Source organism: Strongylocentrotus purpuratus, unplaced genomic scaffold (genome assembly GCF_000002235.5).
Source record: "Strongylocentrotus purpuratus isolate Spur 01 unplaced genomic scaffold, Spur_5.0 spur5_scaffold_14, whole genome shotgun sequence".
Classification (NCBI taxonomy): domain Eukaryota; kingdom Metazoa; phylum Echinodermata; class Echinoidea; order Camarodonta; family Strongylocentrotidae; genus Strongylocentrotus; species Strongylocentrotus purpuratus.
The window spans coordinates 19703195-19718588 of record NW_022145599.1 but is presented as its reverse complement, the minus strand read 5'-3'; the positions used below and the strand labels follow the sequence as shown (position 1 = coordinate 19718588).

At 40.0% G+C, this 15394-nt stretch overlaps 1 protein-coding gene and 2 non-coding genes across 3 annotated transcripts; 1 reads left to right on the top strand and 2 right to left on the bottom strand.

Moving 5' to 3' along the window:
• Nucleotides 1-2763: 2763 nt before the first annotated feature.
• LOC115923526 lies at nt 2764-4901 on the top strand. Its single transcript, XM_030984407.1, has 2 exons — nt 2764-3841; nt 3944-4901. The coding sequence occupies exons 1-2, from the start codon at nt 3028-3030 to the stop codon at nt 4522-4524; spliced, it is 1395 nt and encodes a 464-aa protein (XP_030840267.1). The 5' UTR covers nt 2764-3027; the 3' UTR covers nt 4525-4901.
• Nucleotides 4902-9924: 5023 nt separating this feature from the next.
• TRNAE-CUC lies at nt 9925-9996 on the bottom strand. The gene has a single exon. It is a non-coding gene; the product is annotated as a tRNA-Glu (tRNA).
• Nucleotides 9997-13295: 3299 nt separating this feature from the next.
• Nucleotides 13296-13367, bottom strand: TRNAE-CUC. The gene has a single exon. It is a non-coding gene; the product is annotated as a tRNA-Glu (tRNA).
• Between the last annotated feature and the right edge of the window lie 2027 nt (nt 13368-15394).

Below are 15394 nucleotides of genomic sequence, written 5' to 3'. Positions count from 1 at the left end.
GATGCATGCCTCCGGAGGTCGTGACATTTCGTGCTAGACCGTCTGACCTGACTTTTACCACGCGTTTACCTCATGTTCGTGCTTTGTCCTTCATGCCATGGAGCGTTTAGATCTACTGAAGACAAAGGACGGCAGTTGCCACAACATGTCCAGTGCCGGCCTGAAAAAATGCACCAACGCAGTGTGCTCACAGAAACCCAGTTTCTCCAACCACTCGATTGAAGATTAATTAGCACATTTTGCAGCACACTCCTGAAGTAATTACTGTCTAGATTGCTTTTAGCTTTCACACAATGCTGTTGCATTTTGAAACTCCCAAACTGTAATATTTGTAGTCCCCCCCCCCCTAAAAACAAAAAAAGTTTAAAGCTGATCCTCCCCCCAGACTCTCACATCCGAACTACATGGGGACTACATGATACTTCCGAAACCCCACTGTCTCTCTCTCCCTCTCTATCCATCGTTCCTCGCGCTCTCTCTCTCTCTCTCTCTCTCTTTCTCCCTTACACTTCTCCCTTTCTTGTAAATGCATTAGATACCTTTATCAAGATTCTATCGTGTCGCTTTAGATCTATACTCAAACAACGGATCACATGCACCGGATGCATGCCTCCGGAGGTCGTGACATTTCGTGCTAGACCGTCTGACCTGACTTTTACCACGCGTTTACCTCATGTTCGTGATTTGTCCTTCATGCCATGGAGCGTTAAGATCTACCGAAGACAAAGGACGGCAGTTGCCACAACATGTCGAGTGCCGGCCTGAAGAAATGCACCAAGGCAGTGTGCTCACAGAAACCCAGTTTCTCCAACCACTCGATTGAAGATTAATTAGCACATTTTGCAGCACACTCCTAAAGTAATTACTGTCTAGATTGCTTTTAGCTTTCACACAATGCTGTTGCATTTTGAAACTCCCAAACTATAATATTTGTATTCCCCCCCCCCCCTAAAAACAAAAAAAGTCTAAAGCTGATCCTCCCCCAGACTCTTACATCCGAACTACATAATACTTCCGAACACCCCACTGTCTCTCTCTCCCTCTCTATCCATCGTTCCTCGCTCTCTCTCTCTCTCTTTCTCCCTTACACTTCTCCCTTTCTTGTAAATGCATTAGATACCTTTATCAAGATTCTATCGTGTCGCTTTAGATCTATGCTCAAACAACGGATCACATGCACCGGATGCATGCCTCCGGAGGTCGTGACATTTCGTGCTAGACCGTCTGACCTGACTTTTACCACGCGTTTACCTCATGTTCGTGATTTGTCCTTCATGCCATGGAGCGTTAAGATCTACCGAAGACAAAGGACGGCAGTTGCCACAACATGTCGAGTGCCGGCCTGAAGAAATGCACCAACGCAGTGTGCTCACAGAAACCCAGTTTCTCCAACCACTCGATTGAAGATTAATTATCACATTTTGCAGCACACTCCTAAAGTAATTACTGTCTAGATTGCTTTTAGCTTTCACACAATGCTGTTGCATTTTGAAACTCCCAAACTATAATATTTTTATTCCCCCCCCCCCTAAAAACAAAAAAAGTCTAAAGCTGATCCTCCCCCAGACTCTTACATCCGAACTACATAATACTTCCGAACACCCCACTGTCTCTCTCTCCCTCTCTATCCATCGTTCCTCGCTCTCTCTCTCTCTCTCTTTCTCCCTTACACTTCTCCCTTTCTTGTAAATGCATTAGATACCTTTATCAAGATTCTATCGTGTCGCTTTAGATCTATGCTCAAACAACGGATCACATGCACCGGATGCATGCCTCTGGAGGTCGTGCCATTTCGTGCTAGACCGTCTAGTGTGACGTACTATCACCACGCGTTTACCTCGTGTTCATGCTTTGTCCTTTGTGCCGCAAGCATTTAGATCTACAGTGGACAAAGGTTGGATCGATGGACATAGTCGCACATAATCCGTATTATGTAAGACAGTACCGTAGTGAGTTCAGGAGAGCTCGAGAACAACAAGTAATAGTGAATTATCAAACAACATGTCGAGTGCCCTGAAGAAATGCGCCAACTCAGTGTGCTTCAGAAACCCAGTTTCGTGAAAAACTCGATTGAAGATATAGTTCCTTTTTGCAGCACTACATTTTTAAAGGAATTACTGTCTAGATATATTTTAACTATCACCCAATGCTGTTGCATTCTGAAACTCCCAAACTAATATTTGTAGTCCCCCCCCCCTCCCCTCCTAAGAAAAAAGAACTCTAAAGCTGATACTCCCAGGCTCTCTCACACCCCTCTCTCTCTCTCTCTCTCTCTATCTATCTCTCTCTCTTTCTCCATCCCCCCTCCCTTGCCCTCTCTCTCTCTCTTTCTCCCAGATAGCAAAATGTTGTGGGGCCCATCTGGTTACAACTTGGCCTATTTGACCCAGATGGGCCCGGCAATCTTCACCAGGATTATATGGGCCCAGGCTCGCAGCCCATCTGGGGCCCACTTGGCCCAGATGTCCCCACATGGAACCATGCAGATGGGCCCCAGATTGGATTTTACACGGGGCCATATGGGCCAAGAGGATTCTTAATAGGCTTCATATAGTTATAATGGGTTATATATGGATCACACCGGATGCTTCCGGAGGTCATGCCATTTCGTGATAGACCGTATCGCGTGATCTTTACCACGCGTTTACCTCGTGTTCGTGCTTTGTCCTTTTTGCCGCGAGCGTTTAGATCTACAGTGGACAAAGGACGACACGAGGTCATCCCTAGATCGCCCCTATCGAAAGCCGGGTATTGTGTGATTGCGTGACGTACGTCGGTATCGATTGCCGTTTGTGGATGCAGTGGCTCTCGACCTCTATAAAAGTCGGAGCTAAACTATTATAATTATCATTACGCCAAGAGTTGTGGTTGCTGAGCTGTTGGACTTGTGTAGGCTAAATAAAACCTGTACTGGTTAACTCTAGCTCGTTTAAACTCTGACACTCAAACTCAATGGTTACTGTGAACATGGACCTAATTCTTAGTCCATGCTGTGATCAATGAGCCTGATGAAAATCTATTGACACAATGGATTCCATCGCTAAACCAGTTCTGTACGTTCACTCTTCAGTCCGATGTGATATCTGCGGGAGACACCCTGCTCGACACTATTGTCGTCATGACGCTTGCAAAGAACACATTTACATCTGCGACAATTGCATCTCTGCTCATAACACGTACAATGCACAACACGGTGACTTTCTGCAGTGTGTCGTAGTAAGTGAGGTGAAGAGTAAATGTTGCGAGCCTGGACATTCAGAGCGCCTTGCCGATCACATATGTGTCCCTTGCCAGAAGCCTCTTTGTGATGATTGTCGTGATGACCATCATGATCGAGGGCATGATTTTAATGAGATCCAGAGCGCTGTTGCCGCGACAAAGATCAAGATCAGTAAAAGCTTGGATCAACTGAAAGAGCAAGTGAAACACAAGCAGGAAATGTGCGCTAATGCTTTAGACCTTGTGGCAAGAGATACTGACAAGTTAGATGTGTTAAGTAAGGAAGTGAAAACAAACATCAATGATGTTTGGCGGCTTATTAAGGATCATGAAAGCAAAGTACTACATGAACTTGAAGATGAAAGGCATCAGCTGCTCAAGGATCTATGGTCTTCTATCACACCCATTCAGGACCAAACAGCTGCATCATCCGAAGTAATCTTTGACGCACAAGAATTGATTATTTGCAGATTATTTTCTGACTCAAGTGTATTTTTCTCTCACAGAAATCCACAAACTCTTTTGCAGACTGTAAACTCCGAGTTGACTAATGCGACTTTGTGGATTCATGCAAACAAGTTGTCTTTAAATCTAAAAAAAACTAATTATATGCTCTTTAGTAATTCCCTGAGTATATTGCCTGGCAATGTAACGTTTGATGGTGTTGAGATTGAAAGGGTATCTACATTTAAATTTCTTGGCTTGCATATTGATGAACATTTAAATTGGAAGTACCATATTAGTAAGCTTTGTAAATTATTGTCACGAAATACTGGTGTAATTTATAAATTGAAATCTGTGTCCCCGCTGAATATTTTACGTATGTTGTACGCAACTTTAATTTTGCCATATTTGCACTATGGTGTGCTAGCTTGGGGCAACTCATTCAAATCTCAAATGGATAAATTACTACTGGTACAGAAAAGAGTGATACGAATTGTTTGTAATACTCACTATCTTGCGCATACAGATGTTCTTTTTTGTAATAGTGGTGTTTTGAAAGCTGAAGATATTTATCATTTACAACTAGGAGCTCTAATGTATGAATTGAATGCAGGTCTACTGCCAGTGGCCTTGGCTGGAATATTTAAGAAAAATAACCAAGTTCATAATTATTCCACACGACAGGCGCAAGCATATCACTTACCTCTTGTTAGAACGCAATTTGCCCTTACTACTTTGGGGTCCACTGGGCCTAGGTTTTGGAATTCCCTTGAACCAAGAATAGCGCAATCGGTCAGTATTTATGTATTTAAGCGCAAACTGAAGTTACTGTATTTGAGTCGATATCATCTAGATTTATAGTTGTGATCAATATTTAAGAAAATTATTTGCTATATAGGTCAGCTAATTCTACTCCCGTTTCTAACATCCATTCATCTGTCTGTCTTGTTTAGTTTTTGTCTGTATTTCATTCCTGTTGCTCGTAGTATATTCCTGTTCCAGTTGTTTATAGCCATTATTTAGTACTCAGTAGATTTAATTGTACTTATTTATGTTTAATATTTTATCAGTTGTTTAGTTAGTTTAGTTTTGTAATCATTTAAATGTATACATTATTCTTATCTGACGAGTTTGTTCTTTTAGGACATACTCATGAACTACTCATGAGGGACCTTAAATCCACAAGCCTTGCTTTCAACCAAGGTCACCTCATCTTTCTATTGTAACGCCATATTCTGTTCACTTTTTATATTCATGTCATATTTGTAATGTGTGTTATGAAAGAAAGATAAATAAAACTTGAAACTTGAAACTTTGAACTTGATGCAACAGAGATCTTATCGAAACAAGATATGATACTACATAGCACCAAGGAGGTAGAGGAGCGTGTAAGAATAAGTGATGCGTTGTGCCTCTATCCTGTCAAGAGTAAAATATCACGAATGAGTTTGGTTCCAGATGAGAGAGCCTATGGCCTGGGTCAGGTGATATGCTTATGGGAGCAGGTATGTAGCAATTCATTGAGTGAAGTGGGTAAGGCAGGTTCCTTTCTAGCGCCCCTTCCGAAAGGTGGCTTTGTTCTGGGAGCATCACACAGTGTCTCTCAATCCCATACATCTGCATAAGGTCTGTTTTTTGCTCAGGAGCAGGTTGAAACGAGCCACTACGATACCAGGCTTTCTAGTTATGCAGATAATGGAAAGCTCACTCACTCAAAGGACATTGAAATGCTTCTGGGAAATGGGACATTAAGGGGAATCACTGTTCTTCCTTGCGGTAAAATCGCTGTTCTTGGAAAGCACATTCAGATCTATGGCTCAGATTTAGAGTTTCTTTATGACATTAAACCAGCTGCAGGTCACGACTGGTATTCCATTGATGTTGGGCCATCTGGCACACTCTTAGCTGGTGATTGTCTGAATGGCTGCATTGATATTCTGACCGCAGAAGGCCTGATTGATCACTCCATTTCATGTTCTGGTGTGAAACCTAGGCAGCTTCATGCTCTACCTACTGGAAGTTTTGTCATCTCGCAGCCAGGCATCGAGGACTCTGGACCTATCATCAAAATTCTGAACCCTGATGGCAGTGAAGCATTGTCTCTATCAGACGATTCTTGGCAGTATGTATACTGTTCCGCAGATAACCGTGGTAGTCTTTATGTTGCCAATTTGCAAATAGTGCAGAGCAAAGAGGACACTGATGCTTCAGGGGCAATTAAGGCAAGATTGACTTTTGACAGGTATACTCAACACGGGAAAAGAGAGGAAACTATCCTGAAAAATGAAATCATTGAAATTGTTTATATATCAGCATTGCTGCTCAAAAGGATGGCAACCATGTAGCACTGAGTTCTAAAGATAAGTTCTGGATATTAAGGTAGAATGAAGGGCACAACAAATTGGATACAAGCAAATATAAGGTGTCGACCTGGGTTCAGGTTGTTTCGAGTAGTGATTCGGAAATTATGGATCTGGTGCCAACTAAAATATATTCCGTTTTTGCTTGTTGAAACGACATGTAAATAATTTTGGTCGTCTATCAGATTTGTTTTTAATTGTCGGTCTAGTTCCTTTGCTGAGTTTTTTTGTTTGGTTGTAATCGCTGCTGCTGTTTTGAGATATACTTCGGGTGATGGTGGTGGAGGAAGAGTTATACTTCTGGTGGCGGTGGTAGAGGAAGAGATATACTTCGGGTGGCGGTGGTGAAAGAAAAGGTATATACTTAGGGTGGCGGTGGTGGAGGAATAAGTATACTTAGGATGGCGTTGGTGGAGGAAAAGGTATACTTAGGGTGGCGGTGGTAGAGGAAGATTTATACTTCTGGCGACGGTGGTGGAGGAAGAGGTATACTTCGGGTGGCGGTGGTGGAGGAAAAGGTATACTTAGGGTGGCGGTGGTGGAGGAAGAGGTATACTTAGGGTGGCGGTGGTGGAGGAAAAGGTATACTTAGGGTGGCGGTGGTGGAGGAAAAGGTATACTTACACAGTAAAAACGCTGTTTAAAAAAGTGATGTTCACTTACAGTTGTACACTATCTTAAACAACAGTTGAACAAATTGTAAACAATGTTGCTCGAAACGAAAGTAATTTTGTTAAACATTCGTTGTTTAAAATTTAATGACTGCTATATTTACTATACGAGAGCTTTTAGACAGTGTTGTTTACATATGACGTCATGTGTCTCGTGCCAGTAAAGTGCGCGCTGGCTAAAAGCTTTATTTCACATTGTTATGTTTAGAAACAGGTTCCTTGAAACTAACATGCAATTGAAATTAACATGCCACTTAGAAATGCAGTGCTGCTGTTCAGGCACAGCTCATTGTTATTCATATTAGATGCATACACACAATGCAAGTATATGCAAGGGTCTTCTGTTGACTACACAGATTGATACATATGTAAAAGCACATGGACATTGAGTCTGGATTAAACTACCAAAGCAACCACACGTGTTTCTGCAGGCTCCATATTGTTTGTCTCTATACTTACATTTATTTAGCTTAATAGTTTTTACTTTCCAACCCACAACACAACACACATCATGGCCGACCAAGCTACCGACGCGCTTCTAAGTGACTGGGGATTCAATGTCTTAATTGAAATCACTTTTCTATTAACCAATTTGAAGTTTTTAACTTATAGCGTAAGTTCACAGTTACAATTTTCAGTATCTGTACGCAAATGTCAGAATAAAGGTAGACTTAAAATCGTCGCGTCATGCAGTGCGGCACTGATCGCGCACTCGTTTATAACGTGTGCTAAATTCCTTGCCATATAGATTGCATGTATCCCTATATATGCAGTTTATACGTGCGTGCATGCGCGCTCATGCAAAATGGGCACTGTTTTGGCGCTAATTCATTAATTGCAGAATTACCCTACCATATTGTAGTCTTGTAGTCTTCATATACCTATATAGAGACCCAGAAGTAGTGGTGCACTTATTCAGAGTATCAAACCCAAATTATACCCCATTATACAACCCTTTTGTTGTAAACAACCCCCACTGAACAACAGCTCCTTTTTAAACAACTTTCTTTAAACAACCCAGTTGGTGTAAACAACCCCCACTGAACAACAGCTCCTTTTTAAACAACTTTCTTTAAACAACCCAGTTGGTGTAAACAATCCCCACTGAACAACAGCTCCTTTTTAAACAACTTTCTTTAAACAACCCAGTTGGTGTAAACAACCCCCACTGAACAACAGCTCCTTTTTAAACAACTTTCTTTAAACAACCCAGTTGGTGTAAACAATCCCCACTGAACAACAGCTCCTTTTTAAACAACTTTCTTTAAACAACCCAGTTGGTGTAAACAATCCCCACTGAACAACAGCTCCTTTTTAAACAACCGTCTTTAAACAACACCAGTTGTTTAAATTGTGATTTTAAACAAGTTGTTCAAAATGTTGATCAACTAAGTGTTTAAACTTTAAACAACTCGAGTTGCTTAACATTTTAAACAACTCTTAGATCAGGTCACCCGTTAATCAAGAGTTGTTTAAACTTTTAAACAACTTGTTCACAAAAATTTTAACTGTGGTGGAGGAGGAGGAAAAGGTATACTTAGGGTGGCGGTGGTGGAGGAAAAGGTATACTTAGGGTGGCGGTGGTGGAGGAAAAGGTATACTTAGGGTGGCGGTGGTGAAGGAAGAGGTATACTTAGGGTGGCGGTGAAGGAGGAAGAGATATACTTAGGGTGGCGGTGGTGGAGGAAAAGGTATACTTAGGGTGGCGGTGGTGGAGGAAAAGGTATACTTAGGGTGGCAGTGGTGGAGGAAAAGGTATACTTAGGGTGGCGGTGGTGGAGGAAGAGATATACTTCTGGTGGCGGTGGTAGAGGAAGAGATATATACGCAGGGTGGCAGTGATGGAGGAAGAGGTGTATAATTCGAGTGGCGGCTGTGGAGGAAGAGGTTTACTTTTTGCGGCGGTGGTGGAGGAAGAGCTATACTAGTGGTGGCGGTAGTGGAGGAAGAGTATATTTCTCTCTCTCTCTCGCTCTCTCTCTCTCTCTCTTCTCTCTTCTCTCTCTCTCTCTCTCATTCCATCTCTCTCTCTCTCTCTCTTCTCTCTCTCTCTCTCTCTCTCTCATTCCATCTCTAATGATTCGCCTCTCTCTCTCTCTCTCCATCTGTAATATTTATTATTCGCCTCTCCTTCTCTGTAATGTTACCCCTTTATATACCCTATTCAATACAGGCGAAAATGTCATATAGTGCATTCCATCTCTTTAAACAAAAGAGCCACCTCTGAAAATGTTTATTTTCATTTATTTTTACATACTAATATCCTAAGACTAGGCCTTGACAAAATGGAAACAAAACGATTATAAGTAAACGAGGCTGCGGGGAAAGTTGCATTGAAGGAATATACTTAAGAGTTTGAATAAACCTCACAGCAAGACGGGTTTCACTGTTTGTCAACGACCAAATCCCAGCGTTCGGGTCAAAATGAAAGGTCAAATACCATCTGAATGCCTGGAGTAACTGACGAAACTTTTAAAACGTAAATAAATAGCACACACATATTACTTTGACAGTATAATATCTCTTATTCGTGTTCTTTATATCTCTGTTATGTATGCCTCTCTCTCTCTCTCTCTCTCTCTCTCTCTATTCCTTCCTTCCTTCCTTTCACCTCCCCCCCCCCTTCTCTCTCTCTCTCTCTCTCTAACCCTCTATGTCTCCATCCCTCCCTCCCACCATTTTTTTAAAATAAATACATTTAATTGTTCATTCAATGCGCAAAAAATAATAACAGAATGATAATAAATATGATTAAACATAATGACAATATATTGAAGTTACATTACAAATAATATATGCGTTTAGTTACTAATTATCAGAGAAACATAACAGAATTATATACAGTTGGAAGTTATTAATATGATATGTTGTGAACTGAATGAATAAAATTCTAAACAAGAGACTCACACACACGCACAAACACGCAGACAGACACACATACAATCTAACCTATCCACCGCCCCCCCCCTCCTCCCCTTCTCCTTCTATATCCCCAAACTCCTAAATTCCACTTCCATGTCCCACTAACTAAATTATATAAACTATATTAATTATGACAGTTGTCCCATTTCCTGGAGTGAAGTGGCAAGGTGCCTCTCTTCTCCGCTAGTTCCATTTCTTCTTGTCTAATTTCTATTTTTTTTAAATTAATTCTTGAGGAATTTTTTAATCATGACACGACAGGAATGATGTCAGTCAGAGATACAATAAAATATAAAAGATTATTTTGCTTCCCACACCGGGAATCGAACCCGGGCCACGGCGGTGAGAGCGCCGGATCCTAACCACTAGACCATATGGGATCACATACATAAGTTGTTGTTCTTCTTGTTATTGTTCTTGGGGTGGGGGAGGGGGGGTTAAGGATGATTCAAATGATTTTATTTCTCATGCTAAACATAATACAATGAATAATTATAGTACAAAGTATAGGCAATTAAACGACAAATATAATAGAAAAAGCACGAGAATAGGAACTAACTAGAAGAGAAGTGTTAGTTCATCAGATGCTGTTTTACCAAAGAGATACCAGCTTGTAATATCCTCCTTGGTTTTACAATGTAACATGAATAAAGTATGCTTAGAAATCAATAAATAGACAAATATGTAGCAAAGAAATTATAGATTTTTGTTTGGGGGGAGGGGAAATAAAAAAGTGGAAAAAGGAAGAAAGATACAAAAAAGGAAAATGAAAGATTGCAAAAGCTCTAGAAAAAGTAGGTTAGATCAGTAGAATGAGGGAGAAAGAGATTGAGTCGAGAGTCAAACAAACCGAGATTCTTGTGTGTTTAAAAGTTTAATTTTTATCTTTTTTTTTTTAATGTGTATAGACTGGTACTTTGTTTAAGAGATGGATATATGTTATATCAAAATACTGGACCGGTGTAAACAATTGATTTTTGTGCGAAGGCCGTTCTCATTCGATGGGATGTCCAATCAGAAAAGATTATATCCGCCTGGCTAGACCAGAACTGTAAATATTTCTGTAGGCAAAACGGTTCTTCGAGTTTTACATCAATGATAATTAGATGGCGCTGTTTCTTTTTCTCTGGCTCAAATATTGATTCAGTGAGGCCCAGGAGGGTTTGATTAAATTTAGTTGAATCGTCTGGTTGTGATACCCATTATATCAATCTTAACACTTTTGTTTCCATTCGATTTCGTCCCGCAACTGCCTAATCAATCTTGCTCAACTCATAAAAGTTGTTTTCGTCTTTGATCATTCATTTTCGAACTTTGTCCAATCAATTTCAATGATTTACATCCAATTTCGTCAAAATCAAATCGAGTTCGTCATCCTCGGCTACCAACATACTACACCAGGCGCGTACACAGGGGGGGGGGGGGGTTGGGGGGTTAAACCCCCCCCCCCCCTTGGTAATTTTTTTGTGTGTAAACCCCCCCCCCCCCCCTAAATTTCTCTAACCCCCCCCCCCTTTTGGAATTTTGTTTTGTTTTTGTTTTTATTAAAAAAAAATAAAAAATAAAAATATTCCCGTGGTTGACCTAAAAAAGCTGACCTTAACCCCCCCCCCCCAACGGAGCAAAATGTCAAATTTTCAAATTTCGAGACCCCCCCCCCCCCCCCCCAAAAAAAAAAAAAAATGTGTCCTCTTATCCCCCCCCCCCCCCCCCCCCCCCCGCTTATTCAGCGGCTGGCTGAGTCGTAGCGAAATTTTCGGCCCGATTTATAAATGTTAAACCCCCCCCCCCCCCCCCCCCTTGAAAAAATCCTGCGTACGCGCCTGTACTACACTGCATGATTGAATCAATTTCGCCATTTTCCAGTCGATTTAGTCAAAAGCATCATTCCAGTTCGTCAGTCGTTGTTTGCTTAAACATCATACTTTGCAGTTGGGTGTCATGGTCTAAATATTAATTTGCGAGCGAGATTTGTGAGATGGCAGTGCGAAAAATTACATCTTATAAAGAGGAAAACCCAAATTCTGATAGGGGTATAAGCACATTCTCATAACAGAAGACTGAAAAGACCTTTGATAATTAACATGATTACAATCATTTATAAATGCGGGCGAGCGTAGCTTTAATTAGGGCACGTTTAGTGAGGAGAGAAAGTTACATTCATTCATGTTAGACATGAATGAATTAGATAATAACAAATCGCCCCTTACCATTTTTACATCTCGTTATCAAATTATTCTAAATGCATGACAAAACATGTAGGCCTTTACTAATTATCAGAGAAACATAACATAATTATGTACAGTTGGAAGTTATTACTCACTTATAATAATATGATATGTTGTGAACTGAATTAATAATTTTTCAATAACACACGCACACACACGCAGACACATACACATACAATCTTACCTATCCACCCCTTCCATACCCAAAACTCCCAAATTCCCCTCCCTTTCCGAATACAGCCACATCTACACGGTCGTTGGAAATCCAGTCTCTTCCATGTCCCTATAACAACTTTATATAAAATGTTTGAGTCTATGATAGAAATGTTTGCCTCGCCGTCCTGGACTACGGAAGTTGTCCCATTTTCTGAAGTGAAGTGTTAAAGTGCTTCTCGATCTCCTTCGCTAATTCCATTTCTTCTTGTCTATTTTTAAAAATAAATATACTTGTACCTTTAAAGTGACTCATTGTGACTCATTGTTGAAGGTTGATGGAAAAAATGCCTAATTTGTGTATGAAATGTTACTTATTATATTCCTTCCATACTGTACTAACCCTCTAACATGCAAAAAATCTTGAAAAACTTCTCCGAACCACAAAGCTATTTATGGTTTTATTTGAAGGCGTCACTGTGTGATACCCTCTAACATTAAATTCTCCCAACCATTTTTAAATTTTCCTACAGTTTTGTTCATGAAAATAAGGCACAAGTCAGTCTTTTTAAAATCTTTCAACACTTAACTGTCGGGAATGGTAAAAAGAGCCAATAGGCCATTTTCGTAATGTAACCAAATTTAATGCATAGGTCTTTGTGAAGTGCCTCAATACAAATTATTTCATTCACCTGATAGGAATAATAGTATTTCAATAGTCAGAATGCAACTGCATATATCAAGTGTTGCTAGGTAGGTCAAGCCATAATGTTTGTCCAACCTGGCAACAACTAATGTATGCAGTTAGGATTCTGTCTATTAAAATACTATTATTCTTATCAGGTGAATGAAATAGTTTGTATTGAGGCACTTCACAAAGACCTATGCATTAAATTTGGTTACATTACGAAAATGGCCTATTCATTGCATTGTGACAATTAACATTCACCTTAAATGTAATTAAATTGTAATAATATATAGTTGGAAGATTTATGGAATCGATCAGATCAGTTTTTTCCAATTGTTATCATTAATAATTGTCAGTTTTCACTCAAACTTTCAGATTATCTTTAAGTGTACGTCTAGCATTGAAGTAACTACCTTAGCACCCTTTGCTCTCATCTGAACAATGTAACCAAGTCCCTCTTCCCTCCGCTAATTTCATTTCTTCTTGTTTATTTTCTAAATTTTCTTGTTTTTAACTCCTGAGGAATTTTGTGATCGTTATAACGATATGAATGATGGCAGACAGAGATACAATAAAATATACCTTTAAAGAGCAAAAAAGATTATTTTGCTTCCCACACCGGGAATCGAACCCGGGCCACGGCGGTGAGAGCGCCGGATCCTAACCACTAGACCATATGGGATCACATATATGAGTAGTCGTTCTTGTTGTTTTTTCTTTGTTGTTGATGTCAGTTTTAAGTGCGGGTTCATAGAAAATCACAAATATGGCAAATAGCGTATTACTAAACACTGGTATGCTAACAGATGGCCATCATGCAAGTTTTAGGTCAACTAGATATCGGGGGATTTATTTTAAAAAATACAAATAAAACAACCTCCATAGCATCTGGGATATGCGAGAGATTCGCCGGAAAATAACGATGTTTTATGCATTCACAATATGAACCAACCCTGCCCAAGCAGACGACATCCCATAAAGAATGAACATATTAATTGCAATGCTTTTACTTCTCAAAATATAATGAGTTTAGTGTATAAAAATGTGATGGAATTTTACACCATTCAAAAAGGGATATGACCCCTATTCTGATAACTAAATTCTTTTGTTTGTAAAATGTAAATACACAGGATAGGGGTTAATGAACAATCAAAGAAACCACACTTTCAAATTAAAAAACCTCCAGAATGATAGCATGGACGTCATTTGTTCCCTCTTTAAACGCCGAACATACCTCGGTGTATGCAGCTGAAAATACAATGGCGTCTTATTTTATTTACAAGCGACGGATTCCCTTTTTTTTTTTGTAATCCTTGCATTTTTCATCAAAATGATAACATGCACGGGGTTTAGAGTTGGGCAACAGATTAAATATTTAGCCTGAGGGCATTGAAGTAAGAGAAATAACTGGGAAAAAATGACAAAACAGGCACTGAAATTGTGTGAGATGTCATGGAAGATCGTCTGCTTGTGCACATCATATTCAACATGTGACGTCATATCTCAGCAGCGACCGGAGAGCTTTTCAGGTGCTATGTCGGGGCGTTTTGTAATTGCTAATAATCATTACTTCGAATGTTTCCAAGCATTGGCTTTTGATAACCTTGGCCAATCAAAGTTTCACCTTTGCAATAATGACATTAAAGTTAGTTTTTTAAATCAATGAACCTTCTCTTTAAGGATGTCCAATCTGAAAAAATTATATCCGCCTGGGCGCCTGGCTATACCAAAGAAATGTAAATACATGTAGTTCTGTGGGCTATACGGTTCTTCGAGTTATTCATCAATGATAATTAGATGGCGCTGTTTCTTTTTCTCTGGCTCAAATATTGATTCAGTTAATTGTGATACCCATTTTATATCAATTTTGAACTTTTATTTCCATTCAATTTCGTCCCGCAACTGCCTAATCAATCTTGCTCATCTCATAATTATAGTCGAGTTCGTACTATGATTAAATCAATTTCGTCGTTTTCCAATTGATTTCGTCAAAGCGTCAATCGCTGTTACAAGGTCTTGCCTTTGCGACGAATTGTGATGACTTGTTCTTGAAATTGATTGCTCAAAGACGATTTGGAATTGATTATTACAATCTACAGCAGATTGACACTGTAATACGACTCGAATGAAACCTATCGAAAAAGAGTGGAAACCTACTTTGACAAAGTTGCACGATCTCGGATTCCAAGGAAGAAAATGAAGTGCACAAAGATAAATTTGAATTCTAAAAAAAGTGCAGCAATCGATTATGATCTGTTGACTCTAGAACCCCCCCCCCCCCCCCCCCCATTTCCATTCCTTGGTCTCTCTAGCTGTCATATACATCCCATCCCATCCCCCCCCCCCCTCTCTCTCTCTCTCTCTCTCTCTCTCTCTCTCTATATATATATATATATATAACCCTTTCTCTCTCATTATTATCCTTCACTATCTCTGAGTCCCCCCCTCTCACCACCTCTCTCGTTCTCTCTTATTCTGCTCCCCCCTCCCCTTTCTCCCCCCCCCCCTCTCTCTCTCTCTCTCTCTCTCTCTGTTTCTTCCTCTCTCTATCTGTCAATCTGCTCTCTCTTTAGACAGAGTAAATATTTAGAAATATCCTAACGCAAAGGTTGTGGCAGTGGAAATTACTAGATCAATAATTGCAAGTCTTCGAACTCATCACCTATATTTGTATTATCAATAGACCTAATCTTTTTTCTTCTTATTTTA